Raw genomic sequence first — 24,373 nt, 5'->3', positions numbered from 1 at the left:
GCATTTTTTTCTTGCATGTTTTGAAGTTTGCAGCGTTTCTGTCTTGCATGTGTTTTGATGTTTGCAGCGCGTGTGCTCCGGTCGTTTTTGTTATTGCCGCATTTTTCTCTTGCAGCATTTTATTGTTGGATTTGTTTCGGCGTTTGCAGCGCGTTTGCACGTGTGAGGATCAGCAATCAGCAAAAAAATAAACTGTGTCTACAACTTGTGGAGCAATTTCAGAATAATGTTCTTCAATATAGGGATTTTGAATATTCTACCGACGACAGTGGAAAACATAACCAAAAGACTCAGAGAATCTGGAGACATCTCTGAGTGCAGGGGACACAGATGAGAATCAATACTCTATGCCCCTGATCTTCAGGCCCTCAGGCGCTCTGCATGAAAGCAGACACGATTCTGTCCTGAAAATCACTGGATGGGCTCAGGAACACTTCCAGAAATCATTGTCTGTGAACACAGCTCACCTCCCACCCACATATGAAGGTTAAAGCTCTGTCATGCAGAGAAAAAGCCACATGTGAACATGATCCAGAAACGCTGTCGTTTTCTCTGGACCAAAGCTCATTTAAAATGGACTGAGGCAAAGTGGAAAACTGTTCTGTGGTCAGATTAATCAAAGTTTAAATTTCTTTTTAAGAAATCATGGACGCCCTGTCCTCCTAACTAAAGAGGAGAGGGTCCATCTGGCTTATTGTCAGCGCTCAGTTAAAAAGTCTGCATCTCTGATGGTATGGGGGTGTTTTGGTGCCTCCAGAACTGACAGCTTGCACATCTGGGAAGGCTCCGTCAATGCTGAAAGGTACTTACAGGTTTTAGACTAACATATGCTCCCATCCAGACATCTTTTTAAGGGAAGACCTTAGACATTTCATTAAGACAATGTTAAACCGAAACAACAGCATGGCTTCGTAGTAGAAGAGTCCAGGTGCTGGACTGACCTGCCTGCAGTCCAGAGCTTTCACCACCTGAAAACATTTAAAATACATCAAAGAAGACCCAGAACTTCTGAGCAACTACAATCCTATTGGAGAAGAATGGGACATAATTCCTCTTCCAAAGGTCCAGCAGCTGGTCTCCTCAGTTCCCAGATGTTTACAGATGTTGTTAGAAGAAGAGGGGAGTGGTGAACTTTTTTGAGACGTGTTGCTGCCGTCAAATTCAAGATGAGCTGATATTTCTTAATTGAATAATAAATATTAGTGTTGCAGTTTCACAACACAACTAATCAAGTGCACATAAAATGGTGACTTATTGAGTTTTGTGCCCAGTGATAAAACAAACATTGAGCTTTGATAAAGAGGACTCTTTTTGATGGCAGTGCTGACTGTGCTTTTACAGTGAAAACATTTTCTTTCAGTTCTACCAGAAATCAACAGCACAGTTTTGCCAACCACGCCAAGACCACAAACTTTTACCACTCAGGTGATGAGCAATGTCACTGCCACAACAACAGCAGACAACAGCACAGACGTAGAGGGGCAGGTCCGCCTGGCCAATGGAGGAAACAGCTCCTGCTCTGGCAGGGTGGAGATCTTCCACCGTGGCCAGTGGGGGACAGTTTGTGACGATTCCTGGGACCTGGTTGATGCTCAGGTGGTGTGTAAACAGCTGGGCTGTGGCAGGGTCCTCTCAGCACCAATAAGTGCAACTTTTGGACAGGGCAGAGGACCCATCTGGTTAGACGATGTCATGTGCACCGGCAGCGAATCACAGCTCTCAGAGTGCCGCCACCAAGGGTTTGGATCTCACAATTGTGGTCACAATGAGGACGCTGGGGTCGTCTGTGAAGGTAAAATACAGACAAACTGTAAAACTTTTTATGAAATAATTGTTGTCAGGTTTCTAAAACTATCTTTAAACTGAGAAGTCCACGTTTTCTCCCATCAACATAAATGTGTCCCTTGTTTTGATTTCAGCTGCTTCACCAGTGAGGCTGGTTAACTCTGACAACCGCTGCTCTGGCAGAGTGGAGATCTTCCACCGTGGCCAGTGGGGGACGGTTTGTGACGATTCCTGGGACCGGAATGATGCCAACGTGGTGTGCAGACAGCTGGGCTGTGGAAGAGCTCGTTCAGCACCACACAGTGCAGCTTTTGGACAGGGCAGAGGACCCATCTGGTTGGACGATGTCAGATGTTTTGGAAACGAATCATCAATAACAGACTGCAGTCACTCAGGGTTTGGGGTCCACAACTGTGGTCATCAGGAAGATGCCAGTGTTGTATGTGAAGGTAAGTTCATTTCTATGACTTGGATTCTTTAACACTGTTCAATCACAATTCCCGTAAATTAATGTTTATGGTGGTTCTCCTCTAGGTTCCATTTGATATTTGTCTCTCTCATCAGCTATCCTTCATTTTGTTGACATGATATCTTTTTCCAGTCCAACATCCTCCAGCTCACATTTCGGAGCTTATCTGTGGCCGTGACATGCTCCAAGTAGGACTGCATGTGACTAGCATGGCATCCTCTGGTTTGGACCCATTTTCTGGCAACTTGGCTTCCCGCAACTGTTCCTGGGCCAGAGTGTATGATGACATTGTTTGGTATGAAGTGGAGGCTCAGGCAGGTGCCTGTGGAAACATGATGACGGTAAAAACGACTGCATTTCTTTTTCTTTCACTCTGAAACTGATTACCAGCGCATTTTTACATCCTCTCTAATGCACAGCCTCGCAGTGGTTGAACTGTCACTGACAATGATTGTTGGGCTTCTAATTGGCGTCTCTCGTTCCTGTCAAACAAACTGCACAATCACATTGGGATTGTTATTTGCACAGCCTTTCCATCTTTTCATCGTCACTTTAATCCAGAATGTGTTATTTGTCCAGAAAATAGAAAATATCTTCTTCCCTTTTATCCTCCAAGATGGCCAGACTCCTAAAAACTGTCAAGGAGAAATTATTATATAAATCCAGTTTCCTAAACAATTGCTGTGTATAGTACACCCTCACAAGCTGATCTGATGGTTTAATCATCTGTCTTTCAGACCAACCGCACACATGCCATCTATGCCAACAGTTTATTCATCTACCCAGGAGGCAATGCATCCTTTGCCCTTCCTGTGAGTCTTCCCTTCTCTTGTGCTTATCCCCTGGACACAGACGCCAGCCTGAATGTGGCTATCAGACCATCTCTGGAGTAAGTTGCCTTTTACCGAATGTAACTGTTACCATATGAAGGTGTAACATGAATGCATGGACGCCTAACCTTTTAAAGAATCCCCCCTCTCTTGTCTAGCGGTCGCAGGACCATGTCTCCAAACTAAAAAAAGCAGAGCTTTCTTGAATGATAAATGATCACAACAAAAGCAATAACTCTGAAAACCCGACTTGGTTGTCAAAATGTCAAAACGGCACATTTTCTTGACAGGTTGCAAGGTGGCATTTCAGGCTCAGGAGCAAAAGCTAGAGCCTACATGTCTCTATACCGCAACTCCAACTACTCACAGGCTTATCCACCAGGCCGGGTCTCCCTCCCTGTGGGCTCACCGTTGTACGTTGGCGTCTCTGTAGATGAGAGAGACCGAAACTTTGCAGTTGTTCTGGAGGACTGCTTCGCTACTCACTCATCAAACCCTGAATCTCTCATGCGATACCCTCTCATCCAGAACAAGTATGTGTACCTCCTGACTCTGAGCAGATGTTTTGTGGGATAAGGTGATGTGTACAACCCTGATGTTCTCCTCTATCCTCCCTGACAGGTGTCCCACGGACCGCCGACAGGTGTCAGTGGTTGAAAGTGGCTCATCTCTCCGAGCTCGTTTCACTGCTCTGTTGTTCCTCCTTCAGGATGAATACAGAGACACTTATCTTCACTGCAGCCTCACTCTGTGTGACCAGAGGAGCTCCAACTGTGTCCCTGTAAGATACACATTTCACTTCATTAGTGGTTTACATACAGCGCTGCTTCAAATCTGGTGTTTATGCTCTTTCCACCATCTCCCACTTCACAGGCCTGTCGCAGCAGGAGGTCTCGTTCTGTTAGCTCTGCTGCCATCCCGTCCATCACCGTTGGACCAATAACCTGTGAGTACGAGTTTTAGTCCTGTTTTAAAGCCAACATCTCAACAGAGTTAACAAATCGATGACCACGTTTTGTTTCTCTCTTTTTTTTGTCTTTTCAGGGGGCAAGTGAACACAAGCTCTGATCATGCAAATACACTAAATGTAACAAGGGTTAATTTGGCTTCTTTATAATTCCACTAAATGATTATGTTTTTAATCTGACATTTATTAGACTACTCAGGTGGAACTTTTTTCTTTTCTTTATATTCTTTTATGGGGGAGCAACATGTGCTCTAAAAGACACTGTCCTGCCTAAACTTTCCCTCTTTTTTGTGATGTTCGGGGAGGAAAGATGAGCTCCCAATTTATCCTTTATATTTAGCATTTTATTTTCTTAGGTATGTTCCATGTTTTACTCATTTGTGTTAATGTTTGCATCATTGTAATGGCCTCTTTTTTGTGATGTTCGGAGAGGAAAGGAAAGGTTGAGGAAAATAAAGACCTTCGAAGAGCAGCGGTGTGGTCCCAGCCTTAAACACAAAGCAGACATTTGGTAACGGTTACATAAACAAAGACATTTTTGTAATATCATTTAGATCTAAGATGTTATTTTTGATGATATGTGTATCTTTTAAGAGAGAAAATAAAAGCTAAAATTGCATGATGTCTCAAAGCAACCATGTGAAAGTTAAGTTTTACTCTTCACTCTTGTTTTGAGTTTGCAAGTCAATTTGCTTTGTTATCTTATATATCAATCTTACCTTTACAAAAGAATAAATATTAAAATGGTGGCACTCTTTTGACTCCGTCTTTATTGTCTTAGAAACAGACAATTGTATAAAAAGGCAAATTATTACTGAGAGTTACATTTTCCAATATGACATTCAGATAGATTAATATGTGAATACTCTAAAAAAGCTTCATTGGAGGATGGCTGATGCATCTCAGGGTGTTGTGAATATTATCAGTAGTGGCAGAAGGAAAATAAAGGTCTTATTAACTTCTCTATTAACCCATCCGTACACAGACGCACTGATGCTTCATCACACTGCTTGAAAAATAGCTCTATAGCCCCACCTAGCAAGTAGTTGGGAATGGTTCTTAAAATGTTCCACATAAACATTTGGACTGAGCAAAAATTTTCAGACATAGCATTAATGGCTGAATTTATTCATGATAGCTCTTGCGACACAACACATCTTAGGGATGTGTTAACAAGGTCAACAACCACAGAATGACAGAAACTGTATGATAAGCATGTGACGGGTGAATGAATGTTTGTGTGTGCATGCAAAATATATGGTACAGGTTTTACATGAACTGTGCTTAGTCATGGGTGCAGAGGAACCTTCTGCTGCCAACAGAGCCCCCATGGCCATAGGACAGAGGCTCTCAGGAACCAGGCCCCCATGAGTCTGAGCACCACCCAAACACCAGGCAGAGGCCTCGCCCGACACTGAGAGGACCAGACATCTCAGACAGCCAAACAAAGCGGGCCAGGTTATGCCTTAATGCGTCCGGCCAAGTGCCCTGGCAGTCAATAAGCTCCCAGCTGGGTGCAGCAGTGAGCTAATTCCCCATGCAATTAGATCTGAACATTTAACAGTTCTTCAGTCTTGTACACACAGAAAAAAAGTGAGAAAAACAAAACATTTCCCATTACAACTCAGCCTGTTACAATTTCATAACTGCCAGATAGAGAAGATTTGAGCTGACCACTATCACTTTGAACACCTAGCTTCTCCTTTGTTGTTGTTCCTCTATACATTTGAGCAGCAATCACGTCACACATATCTACAACTTTTACTTGGTTTCAAGGCTAACCCGTTTATCTGCAACAATTTGTCGTATTAGTGGTCAACGCAGCATTTCCCATTTAATTTAAAGTGCTGCCAAACTAATATGAGTTAAATAAAGAGGTAAATTGCCACTATGCTGTGCGTGAAGGTCACGCTTTACCCCCATGCTCACTAGGAAACTCATAATAATGGCCTATGTTTTCAGGGGCGTGGTTTTAGCTTTACTTTTTGATTGACGGGATTGGTGTCCAATGGGTTGGCTTGGTAACATGAAAGGGGCGGGGTAACCAGTGAGCGTTCTTTCCCAATCGAGTTGGAGCAGTTTGGGCTCATTTCCGCTGCGTTGTGGTCGTTTATATAAAGCATAATACCGACAACCGTCGTCATGTCCAACAACAACTCTAGCAACAACTTAATTATCGCTAAAAGGGCCGTGAAGCAGCTCCGGTTAGAGGCCAGTGTCAGGAGGATCAAGGTACGAACCCCTCACTGACACACAAACACGGAAGACTTCTGTTGAATGGCGGAGGCAAACTGTTGAAACACCACAGAGTACTCTGTTCGTCTGCGATTCAGTTATGTATGGCTTCGTTGTGTCTGTAACGGCTGTCAGGTGGTCTGTTTTGAGAATTACTTCGAAAAAATAACGTTTGTACGTGTCCAGTCTCCGTTGGGTATTTGTGAAGGTAAACTACTCAACTTATCTCCGTAAAAAAAAAAAAGTAACATAGTAGACACACCCATCCGTGAGTGTGTTGCTCCGTTGCTTGCAAATGTTATGCAAAAGAAAAAGAGCCAGTTAAGCCTGTGTAGGTAAATGAGAGACTGAGCAGTGCCAGAGTTTGCAAATGTTGTTCATGTTTCCACGCACGCCATTTGTGTGCGTGCGTCTCTGCAGGTGTCCCAGGCTGCTGCCGACCTGAGAAACTTCTGTATCCAAAATGCCTCCAAGGACCCTCTTCTGATGGGAGTCCCCTCCAGTGATAATCCCTTCAGACCCCCGAAGTCCTGCTCACTGTTCTGAGGTAGGGCAGCTTTTTGTTTTATCACTCAGGTGACATTCATCAGGCTTTAGTGTCCAGCATTTCAGACTAAAGACACACTGAAAACCTCACTTGTTATTAGGGCTGTCTTGAAACTTTGTTTGTTGTTGTAGTAGTTTCCATTCTGTTGTTAGTTTTACATAAGTAGCATTAGCACCTTATTGTCTCCACAGCAGCTCTGCTGTTTTTGAGTCTGAAACTAAACACATCCTACTAATGTTGACGGCAAATAATCAATACGTAGTATGCCGATTAGAGGTCCAGCGCCTGAGAGCACTTAGTCTTGATGGAAATTAGGCATTTTTGTTAGTTGTTTCCATCCACAAATACAAAAACAACAAAAGTAGCAGTAAAGAAACTAACGATGAGGCACCATAATCAGTCTGCTCAAATAACTGCAAAAGGCTTAATTGTGATGTCAAAAAAGTCAGTATTATCTCACCTTTTACGTATGCAAGAAGTCGTATGTAAATATAGAAGCAATGTGGCAGAGTATTCAGTGACGAAAACTAACATTGGTTGCATTTCCAATCACATATTATCAAGGATCTCCAATTCCAGCCCTCGAGGGCCGCTGTCCTGCAGGTTAGAGCTGTTTCCCTGCTTCAACACACCTGATTCACATCGATGCCTCATTAGCTGGTTTGTGCAGAATTTAACAATCGTTTGAAGATTTTGTTTAATCTGAATCGGGATTAAAGGGCTCTCAAGGACAGAAGCTTGAGATCCCTGCTTTAGACTAATATTTTTGCGTTATATCTAAATCCATTCAGTTGCTTTAAATATATCCAAGAATAACTTGTGAGGAAAGCGATATATTAAAAAAAATAAGAAGCGGCTTTCATCGTTAACTTTGAAAAAGCAGAAGTTATTCCTCTAATTGCTGAATAATCTGCAAATTGTGTTTGTGTTCTCCATAAGAGCAACGACTCACTACCCAGATATAATCGGTTTACAGTAACAACAAATCCCAGCATTGGAGAAGTGATTGTTTATCAATTTTAACTGAAATTTGAAAAGTGACGTTTTAACTGATTATTTACCATAAAGATAGATTTTCTTAAACTTAGATTAAAGGTAGGGTAGGAGATCCTGGATTTTGAGTCCAGCGAAGCTGCATTTTGAAAATGCACAGGTAAAAAGTCCCAACCCTTTTCTTTACTTTCCCCCCGAAGGCACGCCTCTAGAGTACATGAATGAGCACGAAGGTGCACGAGCGCTGTTCTGACAGCAAGCATCGATCGTTGCCGTATTTAGTATTTAGTTTATGCTAACTATACGTTTAATAATGCTAGGTGCTAGCCAAGCTGGCTCTAGTTTAGCTTCCTGCCAAGCTTCGTTCACGGAGCAGGGTACGCGCACAGGGGGAAGGAGGGGGAGGGGGAGGGAGGAGCAGATTGCAGTTTGATAGACGGCATCAGTATCCAATCATTGTGAACGGTCCGTTCACAATGATTGGATTCTGTTTTTCCTAGATTGTACGTTCTAGAGGCCACTAAAACTTTTCATATTTGTGTCAAAGCTTTTAATTAATTGGTTGCAATGGGGGTGTGAAGAGTATTTCAAGCAATATGTAAAAAAATGTTCCAGAAAAAGATCCCCTACCCAACCTTTAAGAATTGACTTCTTGCTTTAAAAAACTATTCTTATTTAGGATCTGATTCTGTCTGAGCTCTAAGTTGTTGTTTTTTTTTTTTTTTTTTTTAATTTAACATAGAAGCTTGATCACATTTTTAAGTTGCAGTAAAAGCAAATTTCCAAGTTTTTGTCAAAATAGATGTAAATATGTAAGTAATGAGCATCTATATTGATAATTTTGATGAATTTTAAGTATTTTTTTTTTTTTCAAGGAAAAATGCAAGTCATTATGGTTCCAGTTTGTGATTTTCTTTTTTGGCACCAAATTAATGTTCTGCTCCGTTTCTTAAAGAAGGATCTGGGACATGCTGAAGTTGTGCTAGAAATGGTTGTGAAAACCCCTGCATTCCTGTGTTGCCTCTGCCAACTCTGAGTTACATCTTGTAACTTTTATTTCCTCTCAGGGACCATCCTGTAAACATCTACTTCATGACCAAATGGCATTCAGCTGCAGGCTGGGGCATACCACAGTTTCTGATGAGCATGCCTTTCTGAAGAAAAATGTTTAATAAATGTGACTAAACCAGTAGAGTCGCCCTTACACAACTGGACAGAAAGTGAGTTGCTGGTTTCCGTTCAGACTGGTAAATTGGATTCATCGCGTCACATTTTATCCATTAGTTTGTGCTCCTTTCACTTTCAGAGGCTCCATGTGAGACTGCATTTAGAAAATAAAAATTACGATGCTCACCTAACTGTCCTGTTTATCTCTCAGCCAATCAGAAGTGGAGCTGATAATTACTACTGTTCACTTGACCATGGCACTGAAAGTTAACTGTTTAAAACGGAGGACAGATGTTAGTCAGTGGCAGACGATGTGAAAGATACTTTAGTCCTCACAAAGACTCCATGTTTGGAACAGCGTTTTCTTCAGGAAAAGGTCCTTTTGTGTAGTATTTCCTCTCCAATTTGACCTGTGTTAAAATATTCACAGCAGACATGATGGTCTGCGGTGCACAGTGGATAGGAGTGCATGTGTATGCAGCACAACTAATCACAGATTCACTGTGTCCCAGTTCTTTCAAGTTTGAGTAAAGCAGAAATAAATCTGTGTTCTGAGTTTCTCACATCACACACAGATGTGTCTGTAACCACCCAGCCAAACATGAATGATTTAAACAGTTAAGCACATAATATAAGGTCTCAGATTCACAAGAAGATGAGCAGTGATCACAGCTCTAAGACACTGACTGATCTCAGATCTCATTTTAACCAAAGCAAACTGCTTACATGTGCAATCCCAAACGCACACAGCAGGTATTGGATGTTTCGGTCAAGTTACCAACATTGTGGAACATTCTTGTAACAGGTAAGTCTTAGCTTCTGCTGATTCAGCAGACATTCATTGACGTAGCTTAAAAACTAAAGCGGGGGTTCCAGGAGTGTATCAGTGTATCCATTAATCCTTACTGTCTCCAGTAAAAGTGTCAGGTGAAACATGAGCCGGGTGTTGGGAGTGATCCTGAACTCGGAATATTGCATGTCTGCACAAAATAATCCATCTGACTGTAGTTAGTCCTGAAACTTCAGTTATCTCAGTAGGCGTGCTGCCCTCGAACCTCCTCGACGTGCTGCTGTCTCTGCTTTTCCTTGTTTTTATTTTTGCTCTGCATTTAAAGTTGACAGCCCAAGTTCTGTAAATTCTGGTGAAGATGCATTTCCATAATGAAGGCAGAACAGTTAGCTGGCTTGTTGCTAGTCCGAGTCTAATGTATTGATGTAGGTTTATTTATACTGTTCTAATCTTGGGTCGTAACTTTAGCTTGTCTGATGTTCTCCCATTGCATCATGGATTTGTAGTTTTAGACATACCCTAAAATTCAAGAGCAAAAAAAGAGTGTTGAAAGTGACCTCACGTGTTTTAAGTAACTACTGTCGAACACATGTAGTTTGTTTCCATGTAAATATCTGAATTAGCTTTACTGGGACTTAGAACTCTTACTGCTCTCCTCTATCAACTGTTCAGACTTAAATTTACAGCCTGAACATATGTTCTTTCCAGCAAATGATTCAACAGTTAAATTACATTGCAGCTGTTTTGAAGTTGTCAATGATGGCCTGCATAAAACAAAATACCAACCAACCAAAACAGGAAATATTTAATTCATTAAGTGGAGTTTCTCCTGTTGGAACGTTTGGTAATTTGTAGCCTTAACATTGCAAACACACGCTTTTTAAAAAAATTTTTATTCCTTTATTATATAGGACAGTGTAGAGAGACAGGAAGCAGGGGGCAGAGAGAGGGGGAATAACACGCAGCAAAGGCCCGTCCGATGCAGGATTTGAACCAGGACCAGCTGCAGCGAGGACTGTAGCCTCTTGTAAATGGGGCGTCTGCTGTACCCACTACACCACCAACCGCCCGACACACACACATTTTGACTTATTCTGGCTGGCTGTGCTTAGGTTGAGTAAATGACATTATGTGGGATGGCCACACTTCATGGAACAATAAATAACGTTTTCACAGACATGTTCTGTCTTTTCATTGCAGGGAAACTAAGAATATTACCAATAACATCAAAGTTTCTGTTGAAGTGTCCCTCTGACATGACTTCACAACTGAGGCAGATAATTGTGATTCAACCATAAACACTCAGTCTTATCTAATTTTCTCTGGGTTTTTTTTTTGACAGCAGCCGGAGGAACGTGGATTTCTGCATTTGTCTGCAAAGCCTTTCTTCTTCTCTGAATGATGTCATCCCAGATCTGTCAGCGTGTCTTTTGGGACGATGCACACGGTGCTGGGGGGGGGTTGTTGGTGTCCACTTCTTTGCCAAAAACTAATGGTATAATAACTCCCATCTGTTACCTTAAACCAGGGCCAAATTCTAGGCGTTCAACAAACGAGCAGAAGACATTCTCAACGCTAACTTGACTAATGATTAATCTTGGTTTACCCAGTGTTCAGCATGTCCATGCTCGATCCACAGATTTAAACGGTGTTCGTTTCCGATCACTGAGATTCAGCCCAACTTAATGGTTTCTGAAAGTACAGCTTCCTCCTTTATTTTGGCTGGAATAATCACACATACATTTAAACCTGGTGCTAATCGGGAATAGAAACATGTTATATATACACTGTTTAATTTCGTGTCGCCATATAACACTACAGAAATAAAATTGAACTACATGGCCAACAAACAGCATGTTACCTTTGTAGCTACACTGGTGCCTTCTACTACTCATGTATTTGAGACGATATTCAGTTATTTTTACCTTGAGGTACTACAACATGGTACAGACTAACTCTGTCGGTTTGGGGAATCTGATTGTTGAATAACCTTCCATCCCAGCCTGTCTCTATATAGATGTATTTAAAAGCCTTTTAAAGTTTGTTTGCCTGTATATGTTGCGTCTCAATAAAGAAAAGAATGAAGGCCTTAAACTATTTGGACAATGGTAGAAAAACAATTGGATGCCTTTCACTTTATTTTCATGTCTGTTGAAATCCTTCTATATTGTTTGTATTTAATAAATTGTGCTGCAGTGATTTGTTGCATTAATTGTTTTTCACACTGGAATCGAACTCCAATCAACCAAATCTTCTACCACCTGTATCTTTTAACTTTGGATGATTGTTTTAAACACACCCACAGATAAAATGCTGCATGTGGTTTTGAATATCAATTCTTTGTGCAAATAGCAAAGTGAAATAATCACTTTAATTTGTCTGTTTTTAAACGTTTGACTGATTTTTCTCTTTTTTAACGTGTGAAGTCAAATCTCTGCAGGATATCACCAGAATCACTGTGTTAACTGTCGACTCAAGATGATCTTAACTGATGAAGACAGTCTATTTGTAAGGAAAACAAAATAAATAAGTATTGGCAATGCATGCTGTATCTGCTTCATTTATGCTCCCAGGGAAAAGGACACGATCGAGACCTCAGAGTTACTGGATAACAGTCACAGACTGGTATGATGTGAATTTTACAACCAACCCTGTTTCAGCTCTACAGAAGATTTATCATATGTCGACCTAAATACACAGTCTGGGTGTAGCTCATCTTTCTTCGGCAATAATCTCAGAAAGCACATTAAATGAGAAGTGGTTACTAAATGTGGACTATTAGGAGGAAGTTAACCTGATTAGGAAGTTAAAGCCTCAACCCGTTGTCCACTGTGAGTAATTAGCAGAAGTGCCATCACCTGGAAATAAATTAAGCAGCTTCCAGGTGAGGAGGTTCAGCTGCTCAGGTATGGACACTTGTAAATGATTATGTAACTGTGGTTACCAGAAACGTATGAGCTCATATACCATTAGTTGAACTGTTGTGTGTACAAATGACTGTTTACCTATACATGAATTTAGGACATAAATGGCTTCCTGGTTTGGCCAGCGGAGATTTGAAGAACTGCACGAGTACTCGGGTAATTGCCTGAATTTTTACCTGAAATTCACAGACACGATCCAAGAGCTTCAGTCTTTCACCCTTTTAGACATGTCTTCTCACCTCGTTTTTCTGCTACAGACACATATCTGCGTGGGGATCCAAACCCCTTGAAGAAACCCCCTCCCAGCACCTCCTGGTGGACTGACAGGGAGGAGCACAGAGATCAAGGAGATTCACTCAGGGTAGGTAAAAAGATTAACTGAGCCAAACGGACTAAAACTTCAAATACAAACTCAATTTGTATCTTGCAGGAGCAGCTAAAAGAGCTGGATGAGCATGTGGCCAGGCTACAGGACATGTTGAGATGTGAACGAGTCAAAGTAAGCACATGGATGTGTGAGAGACCACTTTCTGAATCTCTTCCTTCTCTTCTCAAAAAGCTCTTTCCTCCTGTCAGGGCTCCCGTCTGCAGCAGCAGTGTAACCAGCAGGAGGCGGAGCTAAAGCGTCGAGAGTTGCTCAGTAACAGACTGAGAGAGAAGCTATCACAGCTGGTTGACAGACAGAGGGAGAAAGCACCCAGTGGGACTCACTTTGTCAAATCCACAGAATAATCCACACAGGTTTTTGCTCACACCTCAAATCTATCCGACTCTTTGTTTTGTTTTTTCAACCCAGTTATAGAAGTATTGAACTTCCCACCTGGAAACGGAGGCAAAAGGGAGCAACTGAGCAAATCCCTCAAGTCCACAGCAAAGTAAGTTGGCGCTTTATTTTGTTTTCAGAGTCTCTACCTCTGATCAATCTTTGTCTGATTTCTCCAACCTGTAGACGAGAAGAGGCAACACTGCGTCTGATGCTGGAGCGCAGAGAAGCAGAGCTGAGAGAGGCGATGAAGCTGCGCCACAGCCTCACCACTGTGCTGCACGCGCTCCGAGTCGACATGGAGCAGGTCAGGATGGAGCCACTGATGCTAAACAAATGATGGGGAATGTCCACAAAAAGGATGATCACAAATGGAATATTTTAACACAAGTCATGTTCAGGATCTGTGGATCTTAGCAAACAAAACTTATTGTATATTTTGGCACGAAAACTGAGATTTAAAGTCCTTGGTTTTGAAGTCGCCAAGAACAAAGACCCCAGAAAGGTGCTCAGAAAGTACCTCTAGAATTCTGATAATCCATTGAGTAAAGATCAAAACTGAACTTTGAGTAATCAAAGTTAGAATGGTGAACCCATGCAACTCATTTAAGCAAATGTATAAACTTCTTGTGTCAGTCTCTGTCAGAGACGGTAGATGTAGCCCAAGATGGAGACAAAAAGTTGGACCAAACTGAGGTGACACTTGGTGAACACGTGACCGGAGGAGTTGTTCAGAGTTGGAGGCGAGTGCAGAAGAAACTGCATGACGTCCTGTATGAGGGTAAACGCGCGCATTAAATCTTTAAAGGGATCTGTACGTGTCTTCACTTGTTGCCAAACTGGAGGCTGAGAAACTGCAGGGAATTCACTGTGTCTGCAGGTCAAACTGCGGCTGGGACTGACTACGAAAAGCTCCTGGCTCAACTAGAAGCTGAACTGGAGGCGAGTCAGCAGCTTGTGAGATTACAACAGCAACTGCTGCAGGTATGACTCACTATTTTGCTCACTTTGTGAACTCGCTCTCTGTAAGTGGCAGCCAAGATGAGTTGTTTGATTTATCTAAATACTAAGAGAAAGGAGCTCCAGTACTTTCTCAATGATCTCCATTAGCACAGGATACAGCGGACTATTCCTTTTTTTCAATTCTGAACTTTGATAATAACGCAATACTCTATATTATCTCTAATATGATATATGACTTCATTTTCATTTAACAATGTGATAAGGTTGCTATAGTCAAAGTATCTAAAGCACTTTTTGTTGAATAGCAGACCCACATCATAGCCGTGTAGCTAATCCTAAATCCTTGAGATTTACAGTCTTTCTTTAACCCCATGACGTTTACACAAGGTCAAAGAAAAGAGCTTAGGAAAAGACGATAGGTCTTTTTTTTTTTTTTTTTTTTTTTTTTAAAGGATTTTATTCGACTCAGGAAACTTCCTGAGTGAAATGACCCAGAAGTATCTCAGTGTTGGCAATGATCAGAGCTGTTTGAATTCTCCAAATGCTAAGCAAAGATCTCCTTTAGTGTAGAATACACTGGACCATCCTTTATGAAAAAAAGGAGATAATTCTGTCCTACAACTTTTATAGCAACGCTCAGTCATACTAACTGATGTGTACGTGTTATATCTACTGAGCATTTGTAGTTTCTGTGTTGCAGACCTACATCCCCGCTTGGTCTAAGTGAGGTTGAATTCTCTATCCTTTCTTTCCCATAACCACTTGATGTTTTCCATCAAGGTCAATGGGAGGGGATTCAGAAAAGACCATGGGAAGTCATTTTGACTATTCGACCCGACCCATGGACACACTCTGCTTGCTTCTTGTAGGATAGCCTTGCTTCCCCTGTCCCACCGGAACTCTCGGATTCCTACTTTTTGGAAGAGTGGGAGCGTCTTCAGATGTGCTGGGCAGAGCTGGATCATCAGAGGAGAACTTTTGAGAGGGAGCGGCAGGCGTTCACTGACGCTGCCATTCGACTGAGCCATGAGGTAAGAAGAACAGGAGGCAGCGACTAACGATGTACAGTTGCAGGTCAAGGCCTCATGTCCATCTATTGTAGTTTCCTCATTCAAAAACTCGGATTATTGCATAAATCATATTCTTTACTGTGTATTTATTTTATTTGGTGTTTTGCATCTATAGCGCTGTGATTTTGAACAGCAGAAGGCTTCTCTTGTCAAGCAGCAGTATCTCTGCGACTCGCCTCTGTTTTACAAAGGAGCGCCAAACAACAGCAGCAGAGAGAGCTCTGCTCTCAGTGAGTACGGTTAATGTTTTTATGTGGCAAAGCAATTTGATTTCAAATGTCCTAAACAACATAAATGTGTCTGACTCCAGATTTCTCTTGTGCGGGGCCTACCAATATATCTGGATGTCTTCCCATCACTCCATCATCCACCGAGTCGGGGAACGCAGCCATTCCTGAATTACATGAGGGAAGAGCAAGAGTTGAAACCCCCAGCACTCCGGAGCTGTACTCTGCTCTCAATCTATCATACAACCGCAGGTTAGCAGACTTTATTTATTTTTTGTTGTTCAATTTGCATACCAAAGTACATTTAATGCCCTATTAAAGTGTCGATACTAAAGGCCAAAGATGAATTTTGTTTTTAGGGCTGGTTTTCTAACCATTCTTTAACTGAACTGATAGTCTAGATAAGATTTCTCTGCTTCACTTTTATTTTTATCTGATCAGTAAAACGCAGGTTAGTTTGCCTGGTGTGAATGAACAAAGGTCTGTTCTGTGTTGCTCTGCAGAAGGTCCAGAGATGTTGATCACCAGTCGGACACAAGGGATGGTGGGGTGCACAGAAGAGTGTGCACACCTTGGGCACGACATTTAGACTGCTCATTTTAATATAATACTGATAATGCACCATATCAGTTGAAGAAGAATGTAACTTATTTCCCCTTTTTAACATTTATCAATAAAGACTAATTTATGGGTTTCTTTGTATACACTGCTGATTGCTGTCTTGGCACATTTATTTTTTTTGTTTTTGTTTAATTTTGCCGTTATTGACAGTTGATACTATTGTGGTGGGTCAGCTGGTAAGGCTCAGTCTCATGGCTGGGTTCTGACCACAAAATCCTCACACAAATGTGAAAACAAACAAAAAAAAAAATGGTAAGAACAAGTAAAAGACGGTTATACTTCCAGTACAACAACACTCAGAAAACCTTTTGAATCTGCTTTCTGTAAATCCCTAATGTAATAGAGATTATTTCTCTCAGAGCTAAAGGGAATCCAATCTAAGCAAGGCATCTTCAGCGACCTGAGCAAAGCACCAGCACACTTCTCACCAATTAATCATCTGCACATTGTCCTAATTTTTAAACTCTATATAACCCCTCTATAGTATTGAATTATATATCTTAATATCTGCTCTTAAGAGGCAGCAGGTTTCTATACTGACAATATATGGAACTTGCAGTGTCTCATGCTTCTAAAGTTTTGAGCTTTTTGTCCCTGCTGTTGCTACATCAAACCTCTTTCTCCCTAATCAAATTTATTTCAATATCCGAAACAAACTGATCACTTTAAAGAGGAATTCAGAGCTCTACGTAGCCTAATTGTGCCCTAGAGGCCACGGACCACTTAATTCTTGATTGGAGGAAACTGAGACCTGCACGCGGTGTGCATGAACTCCAGTGATTGGCTGCTGCCAACTCCAGGAGCGTGCCTTTGATCACCACTTGTCTCTAATTACCAATCACAACTTTTTGTGCGGACTTCGCGCAGTTTTCCGCGGTTCTTCGCGTAGTTCTTTCAACTTAAATATCTCGATCGTCCTGCCCAGAGAGAGTCCGGCACACAAACGGATAAACACCGCCAACAAGGAGCTAGAATGAACGGCATGGTGTGTGAACTCTTTCATCACCTGCCGCGCTTCATGGAGTCAAACAGCAAAAGTTTCCAGCCCTGGAGGGATTACATGGGACTGTCGGACACATTAAGAGAGATGCTGGGTCGGAACACGGCTGCCGAGTCCTCCCTGCCAGTGTGTAAAACTCATTATTCGCAGCCTGATGATTTGAGCAAAGCGTTGATGTCAGTGCGCATTAACTCGGTCTGTAAAACTGACCTGGGCGCAGGCGAGGCGTCACTTTTCCACCGGAAACCCCTGCTGCCAGACTTCATGGCTCCAAAGCACCCAGCTGATCATTTTCGCGCCGCACCAGATTATGTCGGTGCTGATGTTGCCCGCGCAGTGAATTTCAAGCCTGTGCAAAGACCGACGAGTTCTCGGGGAGGAAAAGATCGCAAGAGGACCTGCCGCTTCAAGACTCCCGAGCCGCCAGCGTTGCCGCCTCCCCCTCCTGCTGAGCGCATGTTCTGCAGTTTCTGCAAGCATAACGGGGAGTCTGAGCTGGTGTACGGATCCCACTGGCTGAAGAACCAGGCAGGAGATGTTTTATGTCCCTACCTGCGGCAGTACGTGTGTCCTCTGTGCGGAGCCACGGGGGCCAAAGCTCACACGAAGCGCTTCTGTCCCAAGGTGGACAGCGCGTACAGCTCCGTGTACGCCAAGTCCAGACGCTGAAGCAACAAGAAGAGCCTGCACGGAAGTCTGCATCCCTTTTTATTGAGTGTATTCTATTATTTGGCATAAGTGTGGTTTTTACTTTTGTGTGGTGTTGGCTTTCCTCTTCATTTGCATGCTTTGGCACGTTTTCTAAAGCTGATTGGTGTTTTTTTATGTTATGTTTATGTATACTATGTTTGGGAGGTTACAATAGATAAAAGACAATATAAGTTACAATAGATATACCTACTTTTAAAAGTCGCCGACTCGTATTTCCCGGTAATGCATTGAAGGATTACACTTATCAAACCTTTTGTAAGATTTACAGTCATCAGTAATAACTTTACTAACGCATGTTAACATCATGTGACCATTTTAATCTTTTAATATGAGTGGCTTTCTCTTGTTCTGAGGTGTGTGAGGCATTGTTTTTCAAGTGTATTTTATTTTGAGGCTCTTCTGAAAAGCCATTGAGCGCTTTATGAAAAAAAAAAGTGAATATTTCTGTGTGAATATTCTTGTGTGCTTAAAAATGATAAATGTCTAAATTGGCTAAATCTGTGTTTGCATTCTGATCACTCTCCATGTATTTGTCTCTTATGTGACAGTAAGCGAGTCATGAACAGATTAGGCTCCGGATGAATCACTGCAAACAGATTATTGATCTAACAAACACACAAAGCTTTATTCAGGAACAACAAAACAACTCAGTTGAAAACATTGGAGCTGGAAATGAAACCTAAAGAGTGAAAACCTGTCAATAGTTGGATATATAATGGTTTTCAACACTTTTTTTTTTTTAAACCCACGGGGTAACAGTAGGATCAGGACAGTTTGAAAGAAATCCTCAACGTACGGAGCTTCTTGAAGTTTTACTGCTGCGCCGCAGGTTCTCCACCTCTCGATGAGCGGCCATGACCTTTCGACTGGAAAAAGGAAAAAAGGTTAATTACTGCAAGTCTTTTAAAACAAATGCAACAAGAAGGCTATAGATATTACTTCAGTGTGTTGGTGCGGTAAGATGAGATGTTGGATAACGAAGCATTTCTTGGACAAATTTATAAATCCCTTTCTGATGACGAGAACACAGCAGACAGCCATCCGTCATGTTTTTTTCCTTGGCAGCCTCTCCAAATGTAAGGAAATCTGTCATCTTTCTCTCATTGTTTATGTTTTCATCAATCCACAAACCATAACTTGCTCTGAGGTGCAGTTTTTTCCCAACATCCACACTAAAGCTAAAGCATTCAGCTGACACGAGTTACAGCTGATTACTCATTTGAGCCAATTAGAGGCAGTGAGGTGGACGAAGGTGACCGATGGCTGCAAAAAAACTTCCAAAAGACTTCAATTCTGGGAGGACAAAGGAGCAGGAGCTGGTTATAGACGAATGTTGCAGGTTTTATTGGCAATAAAACAAGGATAAAGGATGAAAATAGATGACAAAAGAAAGGAAAATGTTGACGACTAACTTCAGAGTGGAGAGTTCTCTGATGAGCCCGCAGATCAGGTCTGTGGCATCTTCAAGGCAGTCTGATGGATCAGGTTGTTCCTCTGTCTCAGCGACCTCCTCCTCGCTGCATGAGAGGAAAGGTTGGATATATAAAAGAGAGGTGATAAACTTGTTAATTTCAGAAGAGTCCTTAAAAAACGGGTAACTTATAATGTAAGAAATGTACATCTGAATTTACCTGCGAATTAGAATTAGACCTTTCTGCTTGTTCTAAAGTTTCTCTGATGTGTCCGAAGACGCTTTGCTTCCTTTCCAACAGCATAGACTTTTTTATTTAACAGACATGTTTAAAGGCAAACGGCCCATTTTATCTCAAGCTTGTTTTTGCTTTGGTGCTGTTTAAAATGCAAAAGTGCAGTGATCAGCAAATATGTGTCTGAAAATACAAAGACAACATATTTAAAGCTTAAACATAGATGTTATATATTCCTTTAAATGTATAGCAATTTTGATTTTTTTTTTTTTTTTTTTTTTTTTTTTTTTTTTTTTTGCCAGCGACACACTTTAAAGAAGTTGTGAAAAGTTAGGTTGATTAGCAACACATTAGTAACATGATGGGACATGGTTGAGTCTGTCAGAAGTGAAGAAGAATTTTTTTAACTTTAAATCCTGGGATTGGAATGACCTCACTGTTGCACTTTATTTCTATTTTATTCTTTTTATTGTTTTATACTATTTTCATTGTTATGTTTGACACTTTAATGATTTTTTTTTTTTTTTTTTTATCTTGCCTTTTGTTGGTATCTTGAGTGTCCTGAATGACGTCTTTAAATAATAATGTATTATTATTAATGTTTAAAGCTTTAGAGAATTGGGTGAAATCTACATGCAGAGGATGAGGGGATTTTTTTTTTTCTGCCCTCAAGCAGGACAACATCAAAGTGGCCCATCATTTCATGGGCTCAGGAACACTTTGAACAAGCTAAAACTCATTTAAGATGAACTGAGATATCGAGACAAACTGAGGTTCTGTGGTCGGACAGATGTAAATTTGTTTTGGAAATCAGGATCAGGAGTGACCTTGTTTTAAAGGACGCTAGGAAAATACATCAATACTGTGTTAATCGGACCAAAACCAGACATTTGAAATGCATGTAAAGAAGTTGGTTTGACCTAAATTAAACTAAACCGGACAAACACAACCAGATAATGTGGGTTTAGCTTGATTAACCCCTGCATGTATACGCTCAACTGGACTCAAATGGGCCGAGGCGCTCTGTCCGTGCTTCAAACTTCCATCTTTTGTAAAAACAAGACAGTGTAAGTGTATGTTAACGCAGCCAAATTACCAATAAAGCTGCTCTCATTCAGAAATTTTTTCTATTTCTTTTGTCAGACGGCTAAACGCATCAGAAATAGGGACTGAAACTCGGCCCATTGAGACTATGTGCCAACTTGCGGCCATTTAAAGCATTTCCAGACCGCCGTTCTCCACAAATTTAGTGTCATCCTGATTTTATATCTGTGGCACCATCTGTCAAATCACTTAAAGACAACTTCTGTGCAGTGAATTTGACCATACGATGATCTCACAGCGTTGTAGCATTGGACATACTTCTGTCTCAAACTATTCTCATGTGAACTGTTCTAAGGACGGTAGTCCAGTTAAATGGCACGTAGCTCGACTCGGCTGTCAGATTTCTTGTGTGGCTGAAATTCTCTTACTTAAGAACAATGGTGTTCAGCTGCGAGTCCGAGACGTCATCTAAACATCCGGGTCGGTATGTGTCATCTGGGTTTCTGATCTGAGCGTGTTCACCATTCCCAGCAGAGGGACCAGCAGCAGGATCATCTTCAGGATCACACTGTATGCAACAAAAATAAATCCCATTCCTTAAACACACACAGCCACCTGTAACTGAACATGAGTTAAACAACAGCTTTAATAATTATATTCGTGTTGACTTATTCTGCTTCTTTTATATTATGAATCCATGGAGCACCAGGTAATGTGAAATTTCAATATTCCAGCAAATCTTAATAAATGAGATTTAAACCAGTTAAACCGTCTAAATAACTTAAATTGGCACCTGGCAATCAACAGCTTTTAATTGTCTGTTTTTTTCTCTACCTAATTAAGTTTTTAGCACCAACTTACAGCACTTATTTTGCTGGTGAACTGATATCAAACTGCATAATTATGTTATACAGCACAGGTATGGCACTGTACACAAAACACAGGAACCTTGTATTAATGAAGTTTCTTATTATTTTGCCTAAAATATCTGAGCATGTCAACAAAAACAAAAAGAACGTCACCAAACTGGCATCGTGAACAGTCGGTCACTTGATTCCAGGGGTGCTTTTCATTACGGGAACATCTCTTTTCCCACTTTTGTCGCCTCCTCAAATCTCAGTTCCTCTCAGCCAAACTGTGAAATATGAGTACAGAGGAGCCAAAACTGCCAAATGAGAAATCCTTGGATCTATTGTACCAGCCTAAAGCAATGTCTAAAAAAGGAGGAGCAGGATTTGTATGTCACACCACTCCTTTAAAAACATCTTTATGTTGAGCCAGGGCTGTCAAAATGAACGCCTTAATAACGACTTTATGAATATCCCTAAAGCATAGTGGAAATGGAACATTTTCTGGGTTGTGTTGGGGTCAATATGAGGGAGCACAAGTTGGCACAAAGAAAAGCACCCCTGGGCTCTGGTGTAGTTCCATCACTCACATTATCGTTCCTCTCTGGGACACTGGGGGTCACTGCAGCCTCACAGAGCTCCACAGAGCCACAGTTTAACCCCTCAGACTTGGTGTCCATGGAGGAAGCACCTTCTTCACCACACATCGCATCACCAACCATCTCTCCCTTCATCTCCTCTTCTGTCCTAGCCACGCTATTCATCTGTGGAACAGTAGCCTTGATTGCATCCTGGTTGTCATCTTCCTCATTTTGACTTGTGTGAGAAGTGCTGGCAGAACTTAGGTGTACTTCTGCTGGATCAAATTTGGCGCTTTTCACTTGTTCTTCAGGCATTTCAGCCATTTTTTCCGCAGTAGTTTCTTTGAGTTCCCACAGGTCCTGATTCCCCAAATTCTCCCCCTCTTCTTCTTCTTCTTCTTCTTCTGTAAGTTTACGTGACTTTGGGTTGCCAGTTAGTTCTGGAACTGGCACCGTGCCTACTTCAGCCTCAGAACCTTTTCCCTCTGAGCAGCCTGGATCACACACAGAACTGGTCCCGTCTGAGGTAGCGACAGCGAAATTGACTTCACTTTCTGCTCTGTAATGACAACACGATATCCATAAAGAATGAAAAACAAACTCAATTTACTGCAGTAGAACAAATGTTTTGCATGTTATGTAGTAGTTTTATCGAACAAGTGTCTGTAACTACAGTTAAAAGTGAATCCATCATGGCTGAATGTTGTTGCCATCCAATCGGCCTATGAAGATACCATCGTTATAATTTTTTACGTCTTTTCTTTAAGTTTAAAGGAATTTTTTAAGTAAACCTCAATTCGACTCTACTGGGAGTGTTGAAGTTTACAACCAATCATATTTCTAATTTGCATTAAATTTTGATGAAAAATACTTAAATTAAAATGGATTTTAAAAGGTGGATTTAGTAAAATTTTACTTTAAAAATCATCATCAGAAGAGGACAGAGTTTTACCAGTAGTGTTTTATATTTACATTCTTTTTTAAGATAAATTTATGTATGTACAAGTCTTTTTGTTTCAGCCTACCCCAAAAAAATGAGTGACAGAACTCCTCATCTCCACTGTTGCCAGGCAAAATATGAGTTGCATATAACCTCTTCCCCTCTTTGCTTCTTGTAATGAAAATGTAAATATGAAACATGCAAACTAAAAGCACATGATATCTAAGATAATCCTGACCTGTCATCCTCTCCACAGTGACTGGACTGAAGCTCCAGCGCTGCCTTGCTCTGCTCTGTGATGCGACCCGCTGCGATGTGTAGAGGAACATAACAACGTAACATACCCATCCTTCGCTTCTTGCTGGCTGGTAAACCCACTCCTGACTCCTTGACATTAACCATGCACGCAGAGCTGGGTGCGTCTTCATCGGTGTCTTGATTGGTCTCCAGATTTAAGCTCTCCTCTTCACCCACTAGCTTTTCCAAAGCAGCTGCACAGGATTCATCGCCTTCCTCAGAGACTGGTGATAAAACTTGGAGCTGATCAATGCTTGTTTGATTTGGTAATCCATTACATTCCTCTGAAGCTGCATCTCGCTCGTTCTTTTTGCTGTCGCTTATATCATCAGGATGTACTTCACTGCTCTCCAGCTGAGAATCATTTTTGGGGTTGATGACAGTAGTCTCTTCTTTCCCTGAGACTGCCACGTTTGGGAAGTTTACATTTGATGTTTCAGCATGTTTTTCTTTGGGGGAACCATCTTGCTTTGTGAAACAGGACTGTTCTGCTGGTTGATTTGGGATCGCAGGACATTTCTGAAGAGTTGATTGCAGTAGTGAGGCACCTACTCCTGTGTATTCTCCTTCTGTGTCCTGAAATTGAAAATGGAGACTTGATGTGTCAGTTTGACTGAATGAGCAATGAATATGAGCTCTGTTTCAATTATCAAATTACCCTTTGATGGAGAGTAGGCTGCACATCATCTGTCAGAGAATCTTCATCTCTTGGACACTCCCTCTTTCTTGACCTGAGTGACCGAGTGTTGGGTTGAGGCAAGTCCTCTTAAAAGCACAAAGATACATTTGATCAATCAAAGACAGTAAGGGGAGTAATTTTAGCTGAACATTGGCTGCTTTTCACTCATTTTCAGTCTAATTCTTTACCTGAACATTTTCTGATGATTTGTGGGGTTTTTTTTGGTGGTTTGTTTGTTAAGCTGCTTATCGCTGACCTATTTATTCAGCTATAAAA

At 41.4% G+C, this 24,373-nt stretch overlaps 5 protein-coding genes across 6 annotated transcripts in view; 4 read left to right on the top strand and 1 right to left on the bottom strand.

The window, feature by feature from the left end:
- LOC142379126 (scavenger receptor cysteine-rich domain-containing protein DMBT1-like) overlaps positions 1–4,641 on the top strand; it is a 33,984-nt gene extending 29,343 nt beyond the window's left edge. The window contains exons 16-23 of the mRNA XM_075464263.1: positions 1,361–1,836; positions 1,868–2,234; positions 2,387–2,595; positions 2,992–3,143; positions 3,375–3,617; positions 3,706–3,865; positions 3,958–4,030; positions 4,129–4,641. Coding sequence (XP_075320378.1) covers positions 1,361–1,836; positions 1,868–2,234; positions 2,387–2,595; positions 2,992–3,143; positions 3,375–3,617; positions 3,706–3,865; positions 3,958–4,030; positions 4,129–4,139 — 1,691 coding nt within the window. The 3' untranslated portion in view covers positions 4,140–4,641. The remainder of the gene's footprint in view (positions 1–1,360; positions 1,837–1,867; positions 2,235–2,386; positions 2,596–2,991; positions 3,144–3,374; positions 3,618–3,705; positions 3,866–3,957; positions 4,031–4,128) is intronic.
- Positions 4,642–6,089: 1,448 nt separating this feature from the next.
- LOC142378752 (guanine nucleotide-binding protein G(I)/G(S)/G(O) subunit gamma-5) lies at positions 6,090–12,327 on the top strand. 2 transcript variants are annotated; one of them, XM_075463606.1, is made up of 3 exons: positions 6,090–6,283; positions 6,707–6,833; positions 11,129–12,327. In XM_075463606.1, exons 1-2 carry the CDS (start codon positions 6,194–6,196, stop codon positions 6,830–6,832), a joined length of 216 nt encoding a protein of 71 aa, XP_075319721.1. In that variant the 5' UTR covers positions 6,090–6,193; the 3' UTR covers position 6,833; positions 11,129–12,327. The 2 variants fall into 2 exon arrangements, with proteins under 2 accessions (XP_075319721.1, XP_075319720.1); XM_075463605.1 differs by having other exon boundaries at positions 11,126–12,327.
- Positions 12,328–12,428: 101 nt separating this feature from the next.
- On the top strand, positions 12,429–16,434 carry LOC142378751 (afadin- and alpha-actinin-binding protein). The gene is made up of 12 exons (XM_075463604.1): positions 12,429–12,863; positions 12,965–13,068; positions 13,138–13,206; positions 13,284–13,407; positions 13,504–13,582; positions 13,657–13,777; positions 14,107–14,251; positions 14,351–14,454; positions 15,303–15,464; positions 15,619–15,733; positions 15,814–15,982; positions 16,234–16,434. Exons 1-12 carry the CDS (start codon positions 12,812–12,814, stop codon positions 16,331–16,333), a joined length of 1,344 nt encoding a protein of 447 aa, XP_075319719.1. The 5' UTR covers positions 12,429–12,811; the 3' UTR covers positions 16,334–16,434.
- Positions 16,435–17,324: 890 nt separating this feature from the next.
- nanos3 (nanos homolog 3) lies at positions 17,325–18,419 on the top strand. The gene has a single exon (XM_075464493.1). It carries the CDS (start codon positions 17,325–17,327, stop codon positions 18,018–18,020), a length of 696 nt encoding a protein of 231 aa, XP_075320608.1. The 3' UTR covers positions 18,021–18,419.
- Positions 18,420–18,732: 313 nt separating this feature from the next.
- LOC142379348 (uncharacterized) lies at positions 18,733–24,178 on the bottom strand. Its single transcript, XM_075464492.1, has 6 exons — positions 24,077–24,178; positions 23,360–23,994; positions 22,191–22,740; positions 21,181–21,320; positions 19,475–19,579; positions 18,733–18,928 (listed from the first exon to the last, which is right to left on the bottom strand). Exons 2-6 carry the CDS (start codon positions 23,521–23,523, stop codon positions 18,850–18,852), a joined length of 1,038 nt encoding a protein of 345 aa, XP_075320607.1. The 5' UTR covers positions 23,524–23,994; positions 24,077–24,178; the 3' UTR covers positions 18,733–18,849.
- Positions 24,179–24,373: the final 195 nt, after the last annotated feature.

This window comes from Odontesthes bonariensis, chromosome 4, assembly GCF_027942865.1.
Source record: "Odontesthes bonariensis isolate fOdoBon6 chromosome 4, fOdoBon6.hap1, whole genome shotgun sequence".
In the NCBI taxonomy this organism is placed as follows: Eukaryota; Metazoa; Chordata; class Actinopteri; order Atheriniformes; family Atherinopsidae; genus Odontesthes; species Odontesthes bonariensis.
The sequence above is the reverse complement of the archived record's forward strand: the minus strand, read 5'-3'. Positions and strand labels throughout refer to the sequence as shown.